We start from the raw sequence: 25,377 nt of genomic DNA on the forward strand, positions 1-25,377 counted from the left end.
ATGTAAAGTATTAGGTGGTTCCATATGATACATATCCAGTGGAATATTAGTATGCAAAGTATTTGGTGGTTCCATATTATACATATCCAGTGGAATATCAGTATGCAAAGTATTAGGTGGTTCCATATTATACATATCCAGCAGAATATAAGTATGCAAAATATTAGGTGATTCCATATTATACATATCCAGTGGAATATTAGTATGCAAAATATTAGGTGATTCCATATTATACATATCCAGTGGAATATCAGTATGCAAAGTATTTGGTGGTTCCATATTATACATATCCAGTGGAATATCAGTATGCAAAGTATTTGGTGGTTCCATATTATACATATCCAGTGGAATATCAGTATGCAAAGTATTAGGTGGTTCCATATTATACATATCCAGTGGAATATCAGTATGCAAAGTATTAGGTGGTTCCATATTATACATATCCAGTGGAATATTAGTATGCAAAGTATTAGGTAGTTCTATATTATACATGTCCAGTGGAATATCAGTATGCAAAGTATTAGGTGGTCCCATATTATACATATCCAGTGGAATATCAGTATGCAAAATATTAGGTGGTTCCATATTATACATATCCAGTGGAATATCAGTATGCAAAGTATTAGGTAGTTCTATATTATACATGTCCAGTGGAATATCAGTATGCAAAGTATTAGGTGGTCCCATATTATACATATCCAGTGGAATATAAGTATGCAAAGTATTAGGTGGTTCCATATTATACATGTCCAATGGAATATCAGTATGTAAAGTATTAGGTGGTTCCATATGATACATATCCAGTGGAATATCAGTATGCAAAGTATTTGGTGGTTCCATATTATACATATCCAGTGGAATATCAGTATGCAAAGTATTAGGTGGTTCCATATTATACATATCCAGCAGAATATAAGTATGCAAAATATTAGGTGATTCCATATTATACATATCCAGTGGAATATTAGTATGCAAAATATTAGGTGATTCCATATTATACATATCCAGTGGAATATCAGTATGCAAAGTATTTGGTGGTTCCATATTATACATATCCAGTGGAATATCAGTATGCAAAGTATTTGGTGGTTCCATATTATACATATCCAGTGGAATATCAGTATGCAAAGTATTAGGTGGTTCCATATTATACATATCCAGTGGAATATCAGTATGCAAAGTATTAGGTGGTTCCATATTATACATATCCAGTGGAATATCAGTATGCAAAGTATTAGGTGGTTCCATATTATACATATCCAGTGGAATATTAGTATGCAAAGTATTAGGTAGTTCTATATTATACATGTCCAGTGGAATATCAGTATGCAAAGTATTAGGTGGTTCCATATTATACATATCCAGTGGAATATTAGTATGCAAAGTATTAGGTAGTTCTATATTATACATGTCCAGTGGAATATCAGTATGCAAAGTATTAGGTGGTTCCATATTATACATATCCAGTGGAATATTAGTATGCAAAGTATTAGGTAGTTCTATATTATACATGTCCAGTGGAATATCAGTATGCAAAGTATTAGGTGGTTCCATATTATACATATCCAGTGGAATATTAGTATGCAAAGTATTAGGTAGTTCTATATTATACATGTCCAGTGGAATATCAGTATGCAAAGTATTAGGTGGTTCCATATTATACATATCCAGTGGAATATTAGTATGCAAAGTATTAGGTAGTTCTATATTATACATATCCAGTGTAATATCAGTATGCAAAGTATTAGGTGGTTCCATATTATACATATCCAGTGGAATATTAGTATGCAAAGTATTAGGTAGTTCTATATTATACATGTCCAGTGGAATATCAGTATGCAAAGTATTAGGTGGTTCCATATTATACATATCCAGTGGAATATTAGTATGCAAAGTATTAGGTAGTTCTATATTATACATGTCCAGTGGAATATCAGTATGCAAAGTATTAGGTGGTTCCATATTATACATATCCAGTGGAATATTAGTATGCAAAGTATTAGGTAGTTCTATATTATACATATCCAGTGTAATATCAGTATGCAAAGTATTAGGTAGTTCCATATTATACATATCCAGTGGAATATTAGTATGCAAAGTATTTGGTGGTTCCATATTATACATATCCAGTGGAATATCAGTATGCAAAGTATTTGGTGGTTCCATATTATACATATCCAGTGGAATATCAGTATGCAAAGTATTAGGTGGTTCCATATTATACATATCCAGCAGAATATAAGTATGCAAAATATTAGGTGATTCCATATTATACATATCGAGTGGAATATTAGTATGCAAAATATTAGGTGATTCCATATTATACATATCCAGTGGAATATCAGTATGCAAAGTATTTGGTGGTTCCATATTATACATATCCAGTGGAATATTAGTATGCAAAGTATTTGGTAGTTCTATATTATACATGTCCAGTGGAATATTAGTATGCAAAGTATTAGGTAGTTCTATATTATACATGTCCAGTGGAATATTAGTATGCAAAGTATTTGGTGGTTCCATATTATACATATCCAGTGGAATATTAGTATGCAAAGTATTTGGTAGTTCTATATTATACATATCCAGTGGAATATTAGTATGCAAAGTATTTGGTAGTTCTATATTATACATGTCCAGTGGAATATCAGTATGCAAAGTATTAGGTAGTTCCATATTATACATATCCAGTGGAATATTAGTATGCAAAGTATTAGGTAGTTCTATATTATACATGTCCAGTGGAATATTAGTATGCAAAGTATTTGGTAGTTCCATATTATACATATCCAGTGGAATATTAGTATGCAAAGTATTAGGTAGTTCTATACTATACATGTCCAGTGGAATATCAGTATGCAAAGTATTTGGTGGTTCCATATTATACATATCCAGTGGAATATCAGTATGCAAAGTATTAGGTGGTTCCATATTATACATATCCAGCAGAATATAAGTATGCAAAATATTAGGTGATTCCATATTATACATATCCAGTGGAATATTAGTATGCAAAATATTAGGTGATTCCATATTATACATATCCAGTGGAATATCAGTATGCAAAGTATTTGGTGGTTCCATATTATACATATCCAGTGGAATATCAGTATGCAAAGTATTTGGTGGTTCCATATTATACATATCCAGTGGAATATCAGTATGCAAAGTATTAGGTGGTTCCATATTATACATATCCAGTGGAATATCAGTATGCAAAGTATTAGGTGGTTCCATATTATACATATCCAGTGGAATATCAGTATGCAAAGTATTAGGTGGTTCCATATTATACATATCCAGTGGAATATTAGTATGCAAAGTATTAGGTAGTTCTATATTATACATGTCCAGTGGAATATCAGTATGCAAAGTATTAGGTGGTTCCATATTATACATATCCAGTGGAATATTAGTATGCAAAGTATTAGGTAGTTCTATATTATACATGTCCAGTGGAATATCAGTATGCAAAGTATTAGGTGGTTCCATATTATACATATCCAGTGGAATATTAGTATGCAAAGTATTAGGTAGTTCTATATTATACATGTCCAGTGGAATATCAGTATGCAAAGTATTAGGTGGTTCCATATTATACATATCCAGTGGAATATTAGTATGCAAAGTATTAGGTAGTTCTATATTATACATATCCAGTGTAATATCAGTATGCAAAGTATTAGGTGGTTCCATATTATACATATCCAGTGGAATATTAGTATGCAAAGTATTAGGTAGTTCTATATTATACATGTCCAGTGGAATATCAGTATGCAAAGTATTAGGTGGTTCCATATTATACATATCCAGTGGAATATTAGTATGCAAAGTATTAGGTAGTTCTATATTATACATATCCAGTGTAATATCAGTATGCAAAGTATTAGGTAGTTCCATATTATACATATCCAGTGGAATATTAGTATGCAAAGTATTTGGTGATTCCATATTATACATATCCAGTGTAATATCAGTATGCAAAGTATTAGGTAGTTCCATATTATACATATCCAGTGGAATATTAGTATGCAAAGTATTTGGTGATTCCATATTATACATATCCAGTGTAATATCAGTATGCAAAGTATTAGGTGGTTCCATATTATACATATCCAGTGGAATATTAGTATGCAAAGTATTAGGTAGTTCTATATTATACATGTCCAGTGTAATATCAGTATGCAAAGTATTAGGTAGTTCCATATTATACATATCCAGTGGAATATCAGTATGCAAAGTATTTGGTGATTCCATATTATACATATCCAGTGGAATATTAGTATGCAAAATATTAGGTGGTTCCATATTATACATTTCCAGTGGAATATCAGTATGCAAAGTATTAGGTGGTTCCATATTATACATATCCAGTGTAATATCAGTATGCAAAGTATTAGGTGGTTCCATATTATACATATCCAGTGTAATATCAGTATGCAAAGTATTAGGTAGTTCCATATTATACATATCCAGTGGAATATCAGTATGCAAAGTATTTGGTGATTCCATATTATACATATCCAGTGGAATATTAGTATGCAAAATATTAGGTGGTTCCATATTATACATTTCCAGTGGAATATCAGTATGCAAAGTATTAGGTGGTTCCATGTTATACATATCCAGTGTAATATCAGTATGCAAAGTATTAGGTGGTTCCATATTATACATATCCAGTGTAATATCAGTATGCAAAGTATTAGGTAGTTCCATATTATACATATCCAGTGGAATATCAGTATGCAAAGTATTAGGTGATTCCATATTATACATGTCCAGTGGAATATCAGTATGCAAAGTATTTGGTGGTTCCATATTATACATATCCAGTGTAATATCAGTATGCAAAGTATTAGGTAGTTCCATATTATACATATCCAGTGGAATATCAGTATGCAAAGTATTTGGTGATTCCATATTATACATATCCAGTGGAATATTAGTATGCAAAATATTAGGTGGTTCGATATTATACATTTCCAGTGGAATATCAGTATGCAAAGTATTAGGTGGTTCCATATTATACATATCCAGTGTAATATCAGTATGCAAAGTATTAGGTGGTTCCATATTATACATATCCAGTGTAATATCAGTATGCAAAGTATTAGGTAGTTCCATATTATACATATCCAGTGGAATATCAGTATGCAAAGTATTTGGTGATTCCATATTATACATATCCAGTGGAATATCAGTATGCAAAGTATTTGGTGGTTCCATATTATACATTTCCAGTGGAATATCAGTATGCAAAGTATTTGGTGGTTCCATATTATACATAACTAGCTCAGTTTTAATGGTATAATGGGTACATCAAAACTAATCTTCCTTTTTTTTATTTTTCAGACCTAATCCACCAGTTTTGTTGGAATCCAAAAATTTCACTGTTCATATTATGAGTGACATAGAATTTCCTAAGTATGGAGTAAAGAGGTAAGACACCAGATGAGAGTAAATTTGAGCAGATTGGTATTATTTAAATTTTAAATAATTTGCATTTTCTGTATGCATTTTTGGGCAATATTAGAAGATCTTTTCCAGTTTGATAATAAGGTTGCATGAGGGAATAAAGAATTTGGTAGACAATATGTAAGTAGAAAATAAAGTCTGCAATAAAGGTCACTGTTTGGATATTGGACATACATGCTTGCCAACCATTATGCTTTTGGTGTAATTATAACACTTTTTGTCACCTAGTTATGTCTGATGCTCACCTGTGTATGGATTTGACTTTATTTGGTACATTAAAATAAAATAAAAATATAGCAATACAAATTTGTGTTTATTGTTTTTATTATCATCTCTTTAATCCCACTCATCATGTCAATTTGAGAATATTATAGTAAAGACTGCTGTGTACGAATAGCATAAGAATACATTTGTCTAATCCTACATGTGCTCTCCTTATTTCTATTTATAAAAAGAAATTACAAATTTCCAAGATAATCAATGGGTTTCTTCACTTTTGAAAACTTTATTTTTATAAATATATTTAGGTAGTGTACCATTCTATACATTTAAATAAATATGCATCAAGATGTTAAGCAAAACAGGCACTATTATTTTGACTCATGGATGTGATATGACTGAAAAATGTTAGATAAGGGGCCGTCCATTTAGTATGTACACATCGAGATGGAGGGGGAGGAGGGTTAACCCAAATGCATACGCTTGCATATGGGGGGGTCCATTGATAATGTACATACGCATAAGAAATGGCATGGGTGGGAGAACCCTCGATAATAATTTGTCTAATATGTAACCTGTTTGACTGGGTTCAGTCGGTGTTTGAATTTTAGCAGACACTAGACAAACTTTTTAAAGTTACGCAGCTTATTTCTTTGATGCAGCCAGACATTCAACGTTGGTGGACTATCTGTTTTATTTAACACTTTAATATTATTAATCCTTGATTGTTTCTGCTTGGATTAAATATAGGCCGTTCAACAGAATTCAGGGCGGTGGGTGCATCAAGTGCACATATGCAGGTGCAGGGGTGTAAAAATTATGCATGTGTATTGGAGGGAAGGGTCAAGCTTTGCCAGATTTTTGCATACACACTAAATGGATGGCCACTAAGGCAGATCTTTATAAACTTCAAAACACATCAGATCAGAAAAGGGACATATAAATAGCACTTTCCAGATTTAAAAAGACAAACATGAGAAGTAATGCAGCACGTGGATTAAGTACATTATAATTCTCATTGCAAAATTTGTGGACTTGACTTCACAGATGTTCAGTGTAAGTCATATATGTAGACTAGTTAAAGTGAGTGTTATATATAAATAATTTGTCAGTATGTTTTGTGTTTGTATTCTGGCACTAATCCACATGGATCCTGACCATTTGTGACAAGAATTTCAACCAGCTGCAGATCCAGGTTAGTAGCAAAAATAAAGATACATTTTTCATACAGTTTCCTGTAATTATGGCATGTAATAATATAGATTACACTTTTTATGCTCAGATTATGTTTTCTTGCCACTGATATTAGCAATACAATAAATATGCTTATATCTCTCTTGGGATAGGCATTTATGGGCATGGCTGTTAATGAGAGTGACCTTTTTACTCGTTTGATTATTATGATAAAAGATGATTATTGAATCTGTTTGAGTATTAAATATGAATTATTAAATCTCTAATAATGAAAGCATATTGCAATTATTGATTTCTAATAGCAAACAAAACACTAAATTAAATTTTCATATTTAGTCCATATTAACATTTTCCATCTTTTTTAATGCCCTTCATGGGAGCCATTAAAATGGCCACATTATAAGTCATTCCACCTAGGGATGTGTCAAAATGGCAGTGTCCCAATATTACATTAAAGCTCAGAAACTATTTGATGGCATGCTGTTAAACTAGATTGGTTCTGGTGAACCAAACACTATAAATGAAATCAAACAGCAATGATAAAATAAAATTCACTCGTTTGATGGGATTCATGGCCACACCCACATTATGAATGACCTGTTATTAAATACAACCATGGTTGCAATGCATGGATTGATTTTATTAAATAAATGCACTGTCATGAGTAACCACCTGCAGAAAGTGACCAGCAACCACAATTTTAGGCAAAATATGCATATTGACACTGTCATGAGTGCAAAAGCAGATATTAGCACCAATGATCTTGATTTAATCCAATGCAAACATGACTGATTAGGAGGGTCCACAGGCAATATACATTTTCTTCTACCATAACTCTGCTATGGAAAACCATATTGCAAAACAAGCAAATACCACTGACTTTTATTTAATCCTTTGTAACCATGACCACTTAAAATCCAAAGAGTTCTCTAAACAACCCTACCCCCCCAAAAAGAAAAATACTAGGCTGGCTACCAATTTCCTGAATCTTACAGTTCATGCAGGTTGTATCATTTGTTATAGTTTATGCAAACCTTACTAAAGTACATGTTACTTTATTGTAGTGCTGAAGTCATGTGAGATTATAACCATTTTTTCTTTCAAATCAAATATTCATGGACATACATAATTAGTTCAGCAGTTTGTATTCTTATATATTTCTTGTGAAAACCCACAAAATGCTCTTAATGCTATAATGTAAATCATTTTAAAGGTCTTCAGTATAGCAGTCAAGTACATCATTCGTCTTTGGAGTTAATCCATAATGCTTGGGGTTAATGAAGTCTTTATCTTCATCATCAATACTAGTAAATACTAACCATTTTCTAGATTTGATTATCATTGTTAAAGGGTTGTGTTGTTTGCTGTTGTTTTTTTTAGAGTGATTACAACTCACACACCAGGGCCCTGAGTGGTCGAGTGGTCTAAAGCGCTCTCCGTTACGGATCACTGCTATCTCACCTCTGTCTGCATGGGTTCGAGTCTAGGATTTGGCCAATGTGGGTATGTGAGAAAGCTTGCCAGTAGCTTCTCGTGGGTTGGTGGTTCATCCTGGGGTTATCCTGGGTTCTTGCTCCACCATTAATACTGGCCGCCATGCAAAGTCCATCGTGAGCTGAAAAATGGCATTAAACCCCACAACAACAACCAGTAGCCAGTTACACCCTTAATCCATGAATGTAACTGGTGAATTTAAAGCCTTCAGTTGTTGTTTTAAATAAATTTCTGTTTTATGGATGAGTTAGTTATGGCTCTTTTAATGTCATTTATTGGTACATATTTCCCCAAAGCCACAACAGTTATTATTTCAACAATTGATTGCTTATAATATAATTACTAACAGGATAACAATGGCAGTATCCTCCAATGAAAAGGAAAACAATTCTAACACCGGAGGAAAGAATTTATGTAACTGAGAAGTGGAGTTAACTTACAGACAGGAAAAATAAATATTACCTTTGTTAATTTGCAATTAATATACTAATAATGTATATGTGACTTAAAATATAAATATGTATGTTTTATGATAGATGTATATCTATACTACTTTCTAAAAATTATTTTCAGATGAATGCCAGTGTGGGTATGTGAGAAAGCTGCCAGTAGCCTCCCGTGGGTTGGTGGTTCTTACTGGGGTTTTCCCAGGTTCTTCCTCCACAAGTTATACTGGCTGCCATGTATAGCTTATCTTGTGCTGAGAAATGGCATTAACCCTCAAAACAACAAATCAGATGAATGCATGCAATGTTTTGATAAGAACTATGAATAATGAATACAATACATGTACAGTGATTATGTGTATTTTTCCATCTTTAAAAACGTTGGATTTCGACCTTGGAAACTGGTAATTGCACAAACCAGTTATGAAAGACTAGGACTTGAGAAATTTTCATTTGATCTGCAGGACAGGAGATTTAGAAATTTAACTTGTCCCACATTAATTTTATTTATGGTATCTTGAGTGACAGCTTTTTGTTGGTAGAAGATCTGGTCTCTAAAGGCAGGTTTTACTGTATTGGTTTACCTTAAACAATGAAAATTCCATTTGTTATGCAGAGAATCAAATACTTTACTGTAATCTTACTCAAAATTATGGATGTGGCATGCCAGTTTAGGTTACTGTGACAAAGTCTGTGTCCACTCAAAAATTAATTTTATTGGTTTGCATCAGAAATTTTTTCATTGACATGTAGTCATCTTATGGTTTGTTAATTCACAATATTACAGTTTATTCTTTCTGACGTCAAGCAGTTGAAATGCCATTTTTACTATACTGCAATAAGTTGCATTTTATTAATATAGTGCACTAAATCACGTAATAAAACAAACAGAAGTTTTGTTTCTTTGAATAAAAAGTTTTATGAACTAGTAAACCTATCATATTGATCTTTATGTATGAGATTTACTGGTTCATAATTAAACAGTAATTACATATGAAGAGTACAATATCATTGTGAATAGACTGGTCAAAGGATAGGGCATGGACAACTGGACTGATATGATCCAAGCTGAAGGTGGGGGCTATGAACCAAACAGCCCTGGGGCTGTTCATACCCGATGATATTGTCCAGTTCATATATCTTCAATGCACTGAGCAGTCTTTTCCTTCAGTCACTCTCTGTATCCTGCAACATGATGCGTGCAATGTCATGTCATCCACTTACAGACAGACCAGATCTGATGTGGTATATGGTATGGGTACTATAATCTTTCATCCTTGATGTATGTCCTTCAGCACAACATGCATGAAGTGACAACATCCACTGATATTGGCTGGTCCGTATATGATATGGAATGGTCATTATCATAAAATTAACTAATAGAGCATGTATCATAAAACTGAGTGTTATTGTTTTATGGTCTTAAACTAAGTGAGAGAAAGAAGAAAAGCCAACAAGTTTAGTAAAATCAACGAATAAATTTATTTCTCTAAGTTACAAAGTGAAAATTGAAGAGGAACTTGCAGTATTATGAATTAAATCCCAAATAAACTCAAATGTTCTATCACAGGTCCAAAGGTATAGAATATTTTGAATGGATTCCAAGAATCTTGAATATGATGATGTACCAATAGTCTTGATGTATCACAAAGATAAAATCCAAAATGTATTTGAATGGATTCACAATAATCTGAAGTAGTATTTTAGTCCGAAAATTCTATGAATACTTTGTAATTCCAATGAAATAATTCAGTAAATCATTCATCTCAAACTATATATGAATACAACAGTAAATGATTCCAAAAACTGAACTTAAAATATGAATAAAAAATTTAGTTTAGCTGGCATATAATATTTCATTTGACCTAAGAAACAGTAAAATGCCCAGAATGTGGGTCACAAGTTTACTTCTAGAACATTCTTGATTGTAAATAAGTTTAGACCTTGAACTCAAATTGAAGTAAACATTACTAATAAAATAATGACTAAAGTAAAGTAGACACATCCCTCAACTTAGACAATAGTCAAGTTGGCCCAAATTCTACTCTTCATCAAGGACAAAGATCAACCACATAATATAAATTAATTACACATAACAAAAGTTAATGCTATATGGTCAAGTCTCATCCAGTAGGATGAGGCTTCCATTTTGTTATGAAGTTATACTTATATTCACCTCAAAAAAAGTTAAATAATAGCATAGCATTGCATGAATATAGTCATTTATATGTATAGCATAGCATTGCATGAATATAGTCATTTGTATGTATAGCATAGCATAGCATTGCATGAATATAGTCATTTATATGTATAGCATAGCATAGCATTGCATGAATATAGTCATTTATATGTATAGCATAGCATAGCATTGCATGAATATAGTCATTTATATGTATAGCATAGCATTGCATGAATATAGTCATTTGTATGTATAGCATAGCATAGCATTGCATGAATATAGTCATTTATATGTATAGCATAGCATAGCATTGCATGAATATAGTCATTTATATGTATAGTATAGCATAGCATTGCATGAATATAGTCATTTGTATGTATAGCATAGCATAGCATTGCATGAATATAGTCATTTATATGTATAGCATAGCATAGCATTGCATGAATATAGTCATTTATATGTATAGCATTACATAGTTATGCATGAATATAGTCATTTATATGTATAGCATTGCATAGTTATGCATGAATATAGTCATTTATATGTATAGCATTGCATAGTTATGCATGAATATAGCCATTTATATGTATAGCATTGCATAGTTATGCATGAATATAGTCATTTATATCTAGCATGTACTGTGATCATTTTATAGTTAATTAATTTATTTTGATAGAATATTCTGGTCTTGAGAAATTTTCAATTGATATTTTGTCCTGCAGGACAGGTGATTTAGAAATTTAACTTGTCCCACATTAATTTTACTTACACTGTGAAGTGGTTTAAGGTGCTCACCTTTACAGATCATGTACACATCTTACCTCTTCTGTTAGTGTGAATTCAGGTTATGGCATGACAAAATGGATAGGTACTTGAGAAAGCTTGCTGTAGCTTCAAATGGACAGCACTAAAAGAACTTTTCCCAACCATTCTTATATATATATATACATATTTTTAAATTTATTATCATAATGTCTTTGAAAAGTTTCCTTTTGCTACATGAGGTTAGCCTTGGGTTTTACTTTTAAAGTATCAAATGAAATAAAATATCAAGTTAAAATTAGTAGCAATACACTGTTCAGTGTACTGAGAGTATATTTATATAACAGTAAATTTTATTTGGTCAACAAAAAGTCAGGGTGTAAATCTTCTTTGCAAATTCAGGATTCCTCTTTAACCAGATACAGGGTTCTCACACAGGTCTGGAATTCTGGAAAAAGTCCTAAATTTGAAAATTGTTTTTCCAGGCCTTGAAAAGGTCTGAAAAAATAAAAAAATGACTTAAAAGTCTGGAAAAAGTCTTAAATTTTTGTTGTTCCCATTCACATTAAGTCATTAACACTCTTTCCCTTCACTAAGTTTAATTGACACACCCATGGGCGCCCGCAACATAGGTCAAGGGGGTCACGCGACCTATCATCATACTGCAAATATATATATATAAATAAATACAAATTCTGACAAGTTTGATCATGCAAATGAAGCTGGAAATATGTCACAAGAATCTATTCGAAATGTTTAGTAAATATTACCTTTAATTCCAGACATCTTACTATTTTTTTTATATACTAACTCTCCCGTCCGTGACTGACTCACCCCCCATGCAAAAAATCCTGCAGGCACCCATGGACACACCATATAACAAATTCATAACTTTCAAACACTAAATATGTAATTTTAATAGGTCGGATCACAACTTTTAAACACTAGATATGTAATTTTAATAGGTCGGATCACCAGCATAAGCAGTGTAAATTTCTGGACTATTCATATGGTGATTGTTAGCAAAAATTTCAGGACTTATAAATATGGATTAACTCCATCTTATTCTTGAGGAGTGTCTTAATATATTGCCTGGATATTTTATTTACTACTCAGTTTACCGTAGAAAATGAGTGCAATTTAAACAATGAATAGTAACACAGATTTATACTCTTTGAATTCACATGATTATGTTTTTATTTCAAAGTAAATCAATGCAAGGTGTTTTTTTTTGTACAATAAGGGACGATATACCACCAGATTATCCTAGATAGGAATAACATGGGGATATATGTTTTCACTGTCTTCTGAATTCACTTGAAGTAATACAGGGATATCACAAGTTTAGTTAATTTAGTGTACTATAAAAAGTGTTTATATTTTTAACATGTTTGCAAATTCCCAAAGTCCAGAAAATTGTGATTTCAATTTTTAGTCAGCTTTTGGCATAATATCTTAAGGTGAATTAGTGGAAAAAGAAAACAAAAACATAAACAATGCTGTCTAACATTTATGCGCAACTAAGGTTTCCGTCACCAATATTGAAGTAAAACGCATACCGAATTTGACCAATTGACAAAAATAAAATACTGCAGTACTTACCATTTGGAAAGAGTCAATTGTCACCAGAATATTCTGTTCAAAATAATATTACTTTTTGACACACCAGATACCACCCCCCTGTTTTCATGACTATCTATATGTTGGCCAATTCTGTGTATAGCTTTGAAAAGATGTAATGTTTATTAACCAGGCTATGAAAATGAAATACATTACTTTGGACTGTTTCTGTCAGCATTTTGGTCAAGTAAGTAGGTCAGGTTTATAGCTGGTTTTACAAAATTCAATGTAACAATGCCAGTAAATGGCAAGAGATATTAAGCAAACTAAACTGATCGTGTAAAAAAAAAATTAAAGTTCAGAATTTTATATATTTAAAAAACATAATCTGAAGAGAATCAACAATGAATAGGATGTAATGTGTTTACAACTCCTCATTTATGGGGGAAAAAACAATTAAAAAAAATTTAGAAACAGACTATATGCCGGGGAAATTCTTGAGAATCTCGTTCAAGCAGGCAAATTGACATGTATTGCAAATGATAAAACTAAGTGTGGGACAATTTGCATAATTGGAAACTTGGATTATAATGCAGTATTGTTTTAAGGTATACATATCTATCTTTTATATAATGTATTTATTTTATGATTCTAAAAGATACATAGTAAATAGGATTTTCTGGGTTACAAGTTCACGAAGATCATAGAGTGAGTCTTCATGTTGAGATTTAGAAATCACATTTCATATGCAATTAGGGTAGAAATGTGGGTTATTTTTGTAAACTTTATGAATACAATCACTTCCTTAATAAAAGGATGATTTTTCTTTATTGATACAAATTAGACCAAAAACAACACATGATTGACTGTTTACAGGAATGTTGTATCATTGCGCATAATTTGCCGACACACATAAATGACCAACATGGTGGAATGTGTAATAATGAGGGTAAATTCAAATGTTTACAGTTCTCCTTAAAAATACATCATTCAAAATACCTTGCACTTAGCTACATACAGCCTTATGAGGGTTCAGATCAATTTCATAAATAATCTAACAATACAGTTATGATGTAAATATATTTATTTGATCAAATTACCACTGTCAAAACAAGTGATTTAGGAAAGTGAAACGTAAACGGAACTTATGTTAGTAAAAAAAATCTTATTTTGAGGATAAAGTATCGAAAAGACATTACCCATGAGCAGTGAAAAAATGTGCATAATAAACTTAAGGAACAGTTTCCAAACTTGTTTCAGCTGGCTAAACTAGCTGTGTATAATGCTCCATCAGCAGCGGTTTCTCAATATAGAACAATATTCATACACTGGTGAGAAACAGATTAAGCTTAGAAAAACCGACAGATTAATGCACATACAACTGGAAGTAACATCTTTTAAAGATTCTGATTTCATTAGGACTCTAACAGAGTGTAGCTGGAAGATCTGTGTCTGTGAAGTTTGTAAGGACTAATGATTGAACAAATAACATAGACCCTGGCTACCAGTCCATGAACATAAGCATTAACCTGTCAGAAAATGCTTTTACACAATACATTGTATCTACAGTTCTAAAATATTATTTTTAGCCAAAATTTATTGGTTTCTTAAAAACTGACTCACTTTTGATGAGAGGTTCATAAGTTATATGACAAATTACTGTAGCTACTTAGCTATGTCAGATGTTTGTTTGATATAACATAGATAATATTTTTGTAACAGGTAGACCACTATAGATGGAAATAATCAAATTTTATTTAAAGTCTAAAATGCACTATATAATAAGAAACATTAGCTTGTTGGATCTATTTTACCAACTGTAGACAATAATGTAACAATTTAATTCAGCAATCAGACATGCAACACTTACAATTTTATTTGTGGGCACTTCTCAGACCTATTGCTATGTTAAACTAATGGTCATTGAAGTGTCCCTACTTTGGCATCCAAATTTGTTTTTAAAGGTTTTAATGTCAATGTTTGCCTTAAAAATTAGTCCGCATGTTGTTTTTCTGTAAAACCTCAAAAGAAATTTTATATAAAACTTTATTTAGATATTTATTTTTGTAAGGGGTTTCTCTCTCTCTGTATATGTTTAGTTTATTTGAATTTATATGGTTTGTACTAATATGGTACTGGTTTACAGGTCCCTATATTATTTTGTCTCACCTTCTCCAAAAAATATATTTTTTTAAAGATGACTTGTACTTCCATCCTCAGACATTTAGTCTTTTGGCTGGTTTCATTGTCTCTTTATTAAATTCAAGTGATCCTTACCAGGGATCTTTCCTACTGTTCTGTGTTTGTATATATACTATAAAGTTGTGGTATTGCTATAAAGTTTTTCTGTAAGGAGTGGCACTTTTGTAATCAAGTTCTTTACTTGGTTGTTATTTACTTTTTTTAGTCTTAGAAATTCTAAACATTTTGTGGTTCATTTCGATAATTGTTTAGTATTTGTGAGGGATGCATTTAGAGTGTTTAAAAAGTAAAATATAAAAGAAAAAGTGTTTTATGTTGTTGTTTCTGTTTCTTGCATGGTATGTGTTTCTGTTAAATATGCATCTGTAATTATTTTTTAAGCACTGAGAAAAGATGCTTTTTTGCTTAAAGCTTTTTGTCAATCCAGAATGCAAATAGAAATATGTCCAAACTTACAAACAATGTAAGAAACATATATTTTAAGAGCACTTCTGCCATCAGGTGAGTATTCTTGGATTTGACTTCTGCCATCAGGTGAGTATTCTTGGATTTGACTTCTGTCTTTGGGTGAGTATTCTTGGATTTGTTAGTTTACAGATTTTTATGTGTATAGAAATGTATTAGATTTTTCAGGAAAATGTATTAGTTTCCTCTACATATGTGGGCATTTGTGTTTCCCCAGATTGCTTGTCCATTTACCATATTCTCAGTTTTCACTGATTCGCTGCAGGCCTGTCTATCTCATGTGAGCCACATAGCATAGTCATGTGGGATCAAAGTCTTTTACTTTCTGAGAAACATGGATCCCTGTTCCCATCTGTTTTTCTTTATCAGTGTAAGTTAGTTGAGTGAGTGTTATGCATTATATTATTGTTCTTAGTTTGATATTTCCCCTTTTTTGTGTAATTCTTGTATTAGTTGGTTATTTTGTTATTGAATCAGGAAGATGAAAGAGCAGCCTCTTCATCATGTTAAATAATTCCTGAGACAATGGTATAGTCATATATATATATATATATATATATATATATATATATATATATATATATATATATATATATATATATATATATTTTGTTGTTTATTTTACAATCATATATATTTCAAAAAGTTTATATTTACATACACAGTAAAATGGATTTGTCTTTCATCTAGTTTTCTTAGATCATTAGTATCTTCATCCTCAAGGAATTAGAGGTATTTATTAGTTTCCATTTAAACTAACAATTTTATTACTCTCCTTGGGTCACTTTTCAAGACATATAGTGAGTGGAAGGTCCAGTACACATTAGCACTGCCCTGCAACCTTATGGGAGGCCCTCTGACTTCTTCCTATATAGTTGTCATTCTTTTTCTCTTTGGTGAGGAAAGTTTCGTTATTAGATCAATTGTTCAAAAGGGAAAATTCATATCAGTATCTATTGAGTTATAATTAAATATTCGTAGTCTACTGTGGTTTGTAGTGTGTATATATATGTATGTATATATATATATATATATATATATATATATATATATATATATATATATATATATATATATATATATATATATATATATATATATATATATATATTGTTTTTGTGGTTATGTCCAGAGCTGTTTCAACTGTTCTTCCTTAAAAATGTTTGAGGTATTTATAGGTTGGTTATTGTGTTTGGTTTCCTTCCTTGGGTCACATTTTAAGACAGACAGTGGGTGGGAGGTCCATTATGCATTTGCACTGTCAACCTCAAGGGAGATTGTCTGACCCTCTTCCCATATAGTGGTCTTTTATGTTTCTCCTCAACTATTAGGAAAGTTTCATTTTTGATTTTTTTGTATGTGACAAATAGTTTAAGGTTTTCATATGTCTCTAAAAAGTAAAACATAAGGTTCAAACAGGTAATCATAGTATAACATCTGTAGTCCTGTTTCTATGTTCTACTGCAGTCACAAGGCCACTGTTTAACATATGTTTTACTCTAAAATTTACAACTTAGTTTCTTATTTCTTTACAGGTCAATTTGTCCATGGATAATAGATTTTTTAATTGAAAGGTCCTTTGTATTTTCCCAGTTTAGTGATACCAAAGACTTATACAAATTAAGAGGTCAGTGTTAGGACTAGAGGTCCTGGTGTCAGGCTAATGTGATTGGGTGGAACATGTTGCTACATGTCTCCGGCATGATGCCCCAGTGCTGGATATCGCTATAAACTGCCACACTGCAGACATGATAGTGATAAGGCTGGACAATTGTTAAGGCTACATTAAAAATCAGCATCACACACACACACACAGACACACATACACACAGAGAACTTGTATTCTCCCTTTAATTCTTTCCCTTTGCAAAATAATATGGTGTGTCTCTAGGTGAAGATATCATTTTTGCACAGTGGACATTTGGTGTTAATTTTATGATATATTAAGTATATGCATATCTCTCCCTATGCATAAAAAATTATATCCCTTATCTCAGTGCTAGTTTTCTGGGGTTTCTATTAGTTTTGAAAATTTATTATTCCTATATATTTTACAGTTATGTTTACTTGTAAAAGCCACCCATTATTTATGCTTCCCCTGCATATGAAGGGTCTTCTTTTATACTCCTTATTCTATTTAACATATTTGTGTTTTAATGTTTTAGGGAGGAGATATTCAGCCTCCCCCCCCCTTCTGTTTTCTTTGTAGAGATACTCCCATGGTAGTTAATAGAGTTTACCTATCCATATGAATTGTATCATTTTTTTCTAAAGTATCCAGCATTTTATTGTTCAAGTCTATTGATTTAGCATAAAATAGATGTTATTTTTCCCCTGTAATATCTAGGCAGTCAATAGCAGTTTGTATATTTAGGATGCTAGTTTTAGATGGTTCATCCCTCTTCTCTACAGCTTTGATTATTGTTAATTATTTGTGATAGACATTTTTTGACCCTTCCTGCTAGAATATGACTGAGTACTCTGTAATTTATATTTAGTAAGGATACTGGTCTTCAGTTTTTTAAACTTGTTTTGTTCCCCTTTTCCCTTTTATTAAATCATTTTTACTCAGTTTTGGACATCTCACCCTCAAAAGTATATTATTGTATAAGGATTCTATAATTGGTAATAGAAACTTTTTAAACATCTTATTAAATTTGGCCATTAAGCCAAGTGATTCTCCTTTCTTTAAACTTGTGATTGTTTCTTTTTAGTTTCTTTTGTATTTATTACTTCTTCACATATATTCTTAAAAGATTCTTGTATTGTTTTGATCTGTATCCATTTGCAGTAGTTTTCTATTTCCTCAACACTGATATTTTGTGTAGTATAAGGTTTTGGTAGTATTTTTGTGTTTGTTCTAAGATTGTTTGTTTGTCTTTATATATAATATACTTTGATTTCTGTTATGGTTCTTTCTTGCCCCTTTTTAATTTCTTCTCTTCTGTAAAGTCCCCTTGCCCTAGTGTATAATTCACTTACAGTCATATTGGATTTTTTTTTTAGTTGTAAAATTATGATTCTAAGCTGTAACATATATGGAGATATAAATGTTAAGGTAGCAATGATCTCATTAAGAAAACAATTCTTTTAATAATAGCTTAAATTTCTCCACATTTCTTGTTTGAAAATTTACAAATGGCTTATTACTAAGACAGAAAAGTAAAATGTATGATGTCAGTATGAATGGCCAACAGAATACCGTTTTTCTTATAAAGTGAGTTATCTCCCATTTTTCTTATCAGTGAGTTGTCTCCCATGTATGTTAGCAGATTTGATGACTAGTTATCTTTCAAAGAGGAATAGGTTTTATTCGCTTGATATAAAGGGGGACAAAGGTTAAAAGTTAAATCAAATTCCAAAATGTAAAGTGAATGTTTATCTAATAATTTAAATTGTACATTACATATTTCAACCAGACTTCACCAAATGTCACTTCCTTTCATCATCATTGAATACAATATTTGGGGCAGCACAGGTATAAAGTCTTTTGCTTTGAAATATGACCACAACTGACAAGCTTTCAGAGAACATGTCTTTATTAAAATGTGTTGGAGATGTTACTTGTTTCTCTTGGGCCCTTGTTAGTTGGAAGTAAGACCTTATCAGTATCTTTTTCCAGCAGCAGCAATGGCCATTGTCAAGAGTTTGTGTCAAGGATTTTTTTTCTTCATTTACACATATTTCCTAAATCCCTCAGCACATTCCAACTATGCTTGACTTGAATCAATATGTCACTCGGAAAATTCATTCTCCATCCTGTCTACTTGTCCCCATGAACTTGATTTGCATTTGGTTTTGGTTAAAGTTTTTTTTTTTTCTATTTGTAAACATATTTCCTAAGCCAACTTGATAAATTCTCATCATACTTGGCATGAATCATGTTGAAACTAAGTTTGTACATTCTGTTGTTGCACATTCTATGCTTGCTTGACACTATGACTTTGTAGTCAAGGTCACAGTCATCAAAATTAAGGTTTTGGTAGAAGTTTTTTCATTCCTTACATTTTCTAAACCCTTAAATAGATTTTTTTCAAACTAGGCATGAATCATTAAAAAGCTAAAACAAGGAGTTCTGGTCTCTTAGTTCTACACCTCTTGACTGATTTTCTTCATGCTTTGCATGAATCATTATGAAGCTATTAAATAATGCATTCTGCAACAAGCTCTCTAAACCGTATGATCTTATGTTGGAGGTCATACTTTTTAGAGTATTACTTTCATTGTGGGCATGAATGCATGCCTTGGTTCTCTTGTTTATTGTTATTTTAAAAAAATATATATATTCTGTGGGTAGATGATGAATGGTGTGATGTTTTAAGTTTGAATTTATGTTTATATGGGAGTGTATGAGAATCGATACTACTTAATGTTGTTTTTATTCATGAAAGTTTCTGTATTTTTTTAATCATTATACCATTATTATACTAAATAATAAAGTACCTAATTTTCAGGACCAATATGCATGGTTACAATGACAATGAACTCTTGACTTGCCACCTCAAACAGGAAGATCCAACCAGTAAGAATTGCCCCATATTCATTCTGGATGACATTGTCAGTTTTGCCGGTGAAAACTATGATGAGATGGCTGTAAAGGTAAAGTGATTAAAAAATATTAATATTCAGTCTTGTCAGTAACAAATAAACACAACATTTTTTAGACATGGAGTTATTTTTATATTGACATCATCATTTAGTAGGTAAGACAATTCCATAAAGAGTTAACTTTGTACATTCATAAATGAATTGTTCCTTAAGGTTATGCTGCATATATTTAATTTATTCACAAGTTGTCTGCTTGAGGTTTAATCATTGTGGTGAAAAATGCCCGATACTGGGACTTTTTTCATCTCATTCAAAGAAATTCTCTTTTGGTCTTGCTGATGATTTGATCATATTCTCGGTCAGTTAATTCTGGATGTTTAATTATCAAAAAGACTCTAAATATAGCTTAAATTCAGTATTTATGCCATGATAATGTTTTAATGAATGAATTTTCTTATACCTACAATTTGAAGAAAATCTGACATGCAGAACTTGTTTTATATATATATATATATATATATATATATATATATATATATATATATATATATATATATAAGATAGCCATTCCGATGTATACAGTTTTAGAGATATGAGTGTAATAGCTATGGTAAGTTACAGAATTATGTACCAAAATGCAATAAATGAATAAAAAAAGCCCAGACTTCCCTTGCTTATAACAGCATTAGGTACCACTCCATTGTTTACTATTTTGACACATAATTTTTTTAAAACATATATCCTAATATTTTACCTATGGGATCACATTGTTCAGAGAATCCAGGAAACTTGTGTTATGCTAATATGAGTCAGTTTGTACAAGCATTAGGTATGTACCTGATTGATTACCACAGGGTTTTAATGTGAAACTGCACTCTGAGTCAATGCCCTGTTTTAAAATATCAGAAGTATCAAATTATTAGATAACATTATATATATATATATATATATATATATATATATATATATATATATATATATAATGGAAGAAAGTAGCAAGTATGATTGGAAGATATATAAAAATCTGTCAGAGTGATTCATTGTCATAATAGAAGTAGGAACCATATTAGTTACTTGGTCAATGATTGTGTTTGAATCAAAAGTCCATTAGATCAGGTTTAAATCTATATTTGACCATTGTGCCTCCTTATTTTTGTGTTCATTCATTGACTTAATGAGACCTTCACCATCAGGTTGATTGCAACTAAAATATTTTTAACTACAGACATTATACAACAGGTCATGTATTTTTAAAAAGAAACATAAGAATAAATAGTCAAACCATAGCCACTTTTTTAATGTTGGTAAAGGCATCAGTAGCGTTAACAGTTTAAGGTTTTGGTTACAGTTTATCATTTGCATATATTTCCTAAACCACTTATAGAATTTCATCATATTTGGCATGAATCATTATGAAGCTAGGACTCTTCATTCACAAAATGCTTGCTTGGCAATTTTACCTTCAGGTCAAGGCCATGGTCATAGAAGATTTTGTATTAAGGTTTAAGTGTATTTGTTTATTTATTTCATAAAACACTTAATGTATTTTTTTTCTTACTTTAAATTAATCATTTTGAAACTAGGATAAATCATTTTGTGACATGCATACTTGCCACTTTGACTTGAGGTCACAGTCATAGAAAATTTGTTAAGGTTTTGGTTAAAGATTTTTCATTCGCTTATATTTTGCTTTTCAAATTGGTGGATTTCTTACATGCTTTGGATACATAATTCTGATGCTAAGACAATTCTTCAATCTGCAGCACCTGCTTGGCTTCTTTGATCCCAAGATCAATATTGCAATCATACAAAGTTTGCATCAAGGTTTGGGTTTTAAAGAATTTCATTTTTGTACATTTTCTAAGCCACAAGATGAATTTGTTTAATACATTGGATGAGTTGTTATGAAGATAATTCATTCCAAATGCTTGCTCTCTTTTTTTGACCACTGGGTCAAGGTCACATGTTTTCCACTAATGCTTTGACTGTAGGCTTGACCTTGTTATTTCCAGTTTTACACATAACTGTGAATGTCAGCTTCTTTACACAACATTATGATTAAATAATTATTTGTGACCAGACAACTAATGAATAAATAGTTAAATAAAATCTTGGAAATATCTGGCAATTTTTTTAATTAACAGTATCATCATTATTCTTACAAAAATTCCACTTTGTTTAATCTTTTGCTTCTTCCATCATCAGGGAGGTGTGATCCAGATAAGGCTAGATTGGAATTGTAACCTAGACCATGGTGAAGATAAGTGTAACCCCACTTACACTTTTAGGAGACTGGATTCAAAGACTCGTAATGAAACTCAAGGATATAACTTCAGGTTAGCAACTAACATGTGGTCTGTGACCGCTGGAATATTATCTGAGTCTGTCTTAACCTGAAGGTTATTAAAGTTATATCTTTTCAGGTTACATAGAACAGCAGACATTTCAGATTCTGTGTTGTTGTAGGTAAACCTGGCAGCTCATGCTATTCTTCTGATTTCTTTAAAACACTGGGGTGTCATTTGTGGGAATGCTAAGCAACTATATTTTGTGAAATCATGATATTTGTTTTCCTGTCTGTCTGTGCATCCATCTATCATTCTTTTCATCTCAGGCATTGAGACTTAGATTGGGGGGGTTGGTTGGTTTTAGCTCAGATGCATTTCCTTTCAGTTATGTATTTTGATATGTAAATTTATCATGAGTTGTTCTGTACCATTTTAGGGCTGAAACCAGTGTAAAAAATGTGACTAGCTTTTTTGGCCATAAAGCCGCTATCATTTTAAGCATATGAGGCCAATGAACAATATGTGGTTAACCCAACCTCCCTATTTTAATGACCTACGCTTTATAACTTTTCATCATGCAAGCAAACAAAAATTGGTACCAACCATGCCCAATTAGTCACATCTGAAATGGTAACTTTAGCTCCAAAACTGTGATACAAACTGACTCAAACTGGATACAGAAAATAATTTTAAAAAACCACTTTTACTGACCTTCCTATCCTATTTTTTCTTGCACTACTAATGAAACCATGCATAGTTGTAGCTCTAACAGTCATAGATGTTTTCAACCATTGTGTGTCTGTTGTCTGTCATCCATCCATCTGTTAGCACAAGTCATTATTGCTACTCTTCCTAGACTTCTTCGAGAATTGCCATGAAACTCAATACATACATATTAGCATGGGGCTTTCACTAAATAAAAATGGTACTAATCTAGCATCCAGTATGGTCACCACAGCAGCCATCTTCAAAATATCCTTATCACAACTCCTCCAGAAACGACAGTCATTTTCACAGGAGGATTTCAATAAATGACATTTTATGATGTCCAGTTGGTCCCAAATGAATATGGTGTTGGTCTGACACCCAATATGGCTGCCATAAAGCATCTATCTTGAAAATCTAGTTATTGTTACTCCTGTTTTGTATAGCTATATTATGTGCTCAACTTTTGTCATGGTTGTACTTTAAGCTAATAGTTATTCGTATACAACCTATTGAGATTTGTCCATGATTGTAGATTGTACTTTAAGATAATAGTAATTTGTAAACATGCTGACATGGTCTTTTGACCTTAGGATGTTTTGGAAGAGAATGTATGGCCCAGATCATGGTCATCTTATTGTGTCTAGGTTTTTAAATAAAGTTCTGATAAACAAATAATTATGTATTCCTCCTTTAAGTTCAGTCTACAAGATTATTTACTGCTGTGTTCAGATGTAATTTTGAGAGGAACTATTTGTTTAAAAATTATTCATTGAAATTACAAAGTGCTCATTGACATTTGAGACTAAATTACTATTTTAGGATTATTATGAATTCATTCAAAGACTTTCTGGATTATATCATTGTAATACATTAAGACTGTTGGCATATCAGCTCATCCAAGACTATTGGCAGATCAGCACATTCAATAATGGAATTCATTTGAAACTTTATATACTTTTGGATTTGTGATCGAAATTTTAAGGTTTATTTGGGATATAATTCACATTATGATAAATTCTCTTTTAATTTTCACTTTGTATTCTAGAGAAATAATTTATTTGTTGAATTTTAATAAAATTGGTAGTTTTTGTTTCCTTTCTTATTACTTAGTTTTAGGAGGGAGCTCATCCAAGATATGAATATTTTTGTATAAAAAAACAAACATTTCAGATATATTTTTAAAAAATTGTCTTTCAAATTTAAATGCTATGAATGGATTTGTAGTGTAAAATGAGTCATGTATTAAATGCCTGAATTGATTAATTCAAAAGTTCCAAGGTTAGTTGAACTATGAAGTACAAGTAAATATTACATGATCTAACTAGGACATGAGTTGTTTTCAATGGAGTTAAAGAGGTTCATAACCTATTTTCTGATTGGCTAGAGCTGGAACAGCTCATTTGTTTACTGATAGAGTATTTCAAAATACCAAGAAATATTCATTCAAATCCTAAAAGTTCATTTTCCACTGTTGCACATTATCTTTCTATATAAGTGAATAACTACATAGAAATAAGGATTCTTATTAGTTATACATGTACTGGTCTTGAAAGTGTCATTGAGAAGATTGAATCATTTATTTAATTATAATTATAATGCTCTGACATTTGTTTAAAGACTATTTGGATATATAATAGCTGTATAGAATTACTATGAATTCATTCAAAACATTTGGATTAATAGCTGTATTAGAATTACTTTGAATTCATTTAAAGACATTCTAGGATTATAACATAGTGATTCTTTTGTACTGTTGATGCATCATTACAATACAGACCATCATTTGGAATACCTTTGGAACTAATTGGGATTACTTGGAACTATAAGAATTATAGAA

General features: G+C 31.4%; 1 protein-coding gene across 1 annotated transcript in view; it reads left to right on the forward strand.

Annotated features, from left to right (window-relative positions):
• The window catches only part of LOC149775306 (P2X purinoceptor 4a-like), a 55,463-nt gene that overhangs the window by 13,486 nt on the left and 16,600 nt on the right, over positions 1–25,377 (forward strand). The window contains exons 4-6 of the mRNA XM_089944385.1: positions 5,353–5,439; positions 20,451–20,595; positions 22,750–22,880. Coding sequence (XP_089800511.1) covers positions 5,353–5,439; positions 20,451–20,595; positions 22,750–22,880 — 363 coding nt within the window. The remainder of the gene's footprint in view (positions 1–5,352; positions 5,440–20,450; positions 20,596–22,749; positions 22,881–25,377) is intronic.

Source organism: Sinohyriopsis cumingii, chromosome 19 (assembly GCF_028554795.1).
Source record: "Sinohyriopsis cumingii isolate HCF-2022 chromosome 19, ASM2855479v2, whole genome shotgun sequence".
In the NCBI taxonomy this organism is placed as follows: Eukaryota; Metazoa; Mollusca; class Bivalvia; order Unionida; family Unionidae; genus Sinohyriopsis; species Sinohyriopsis cumingii.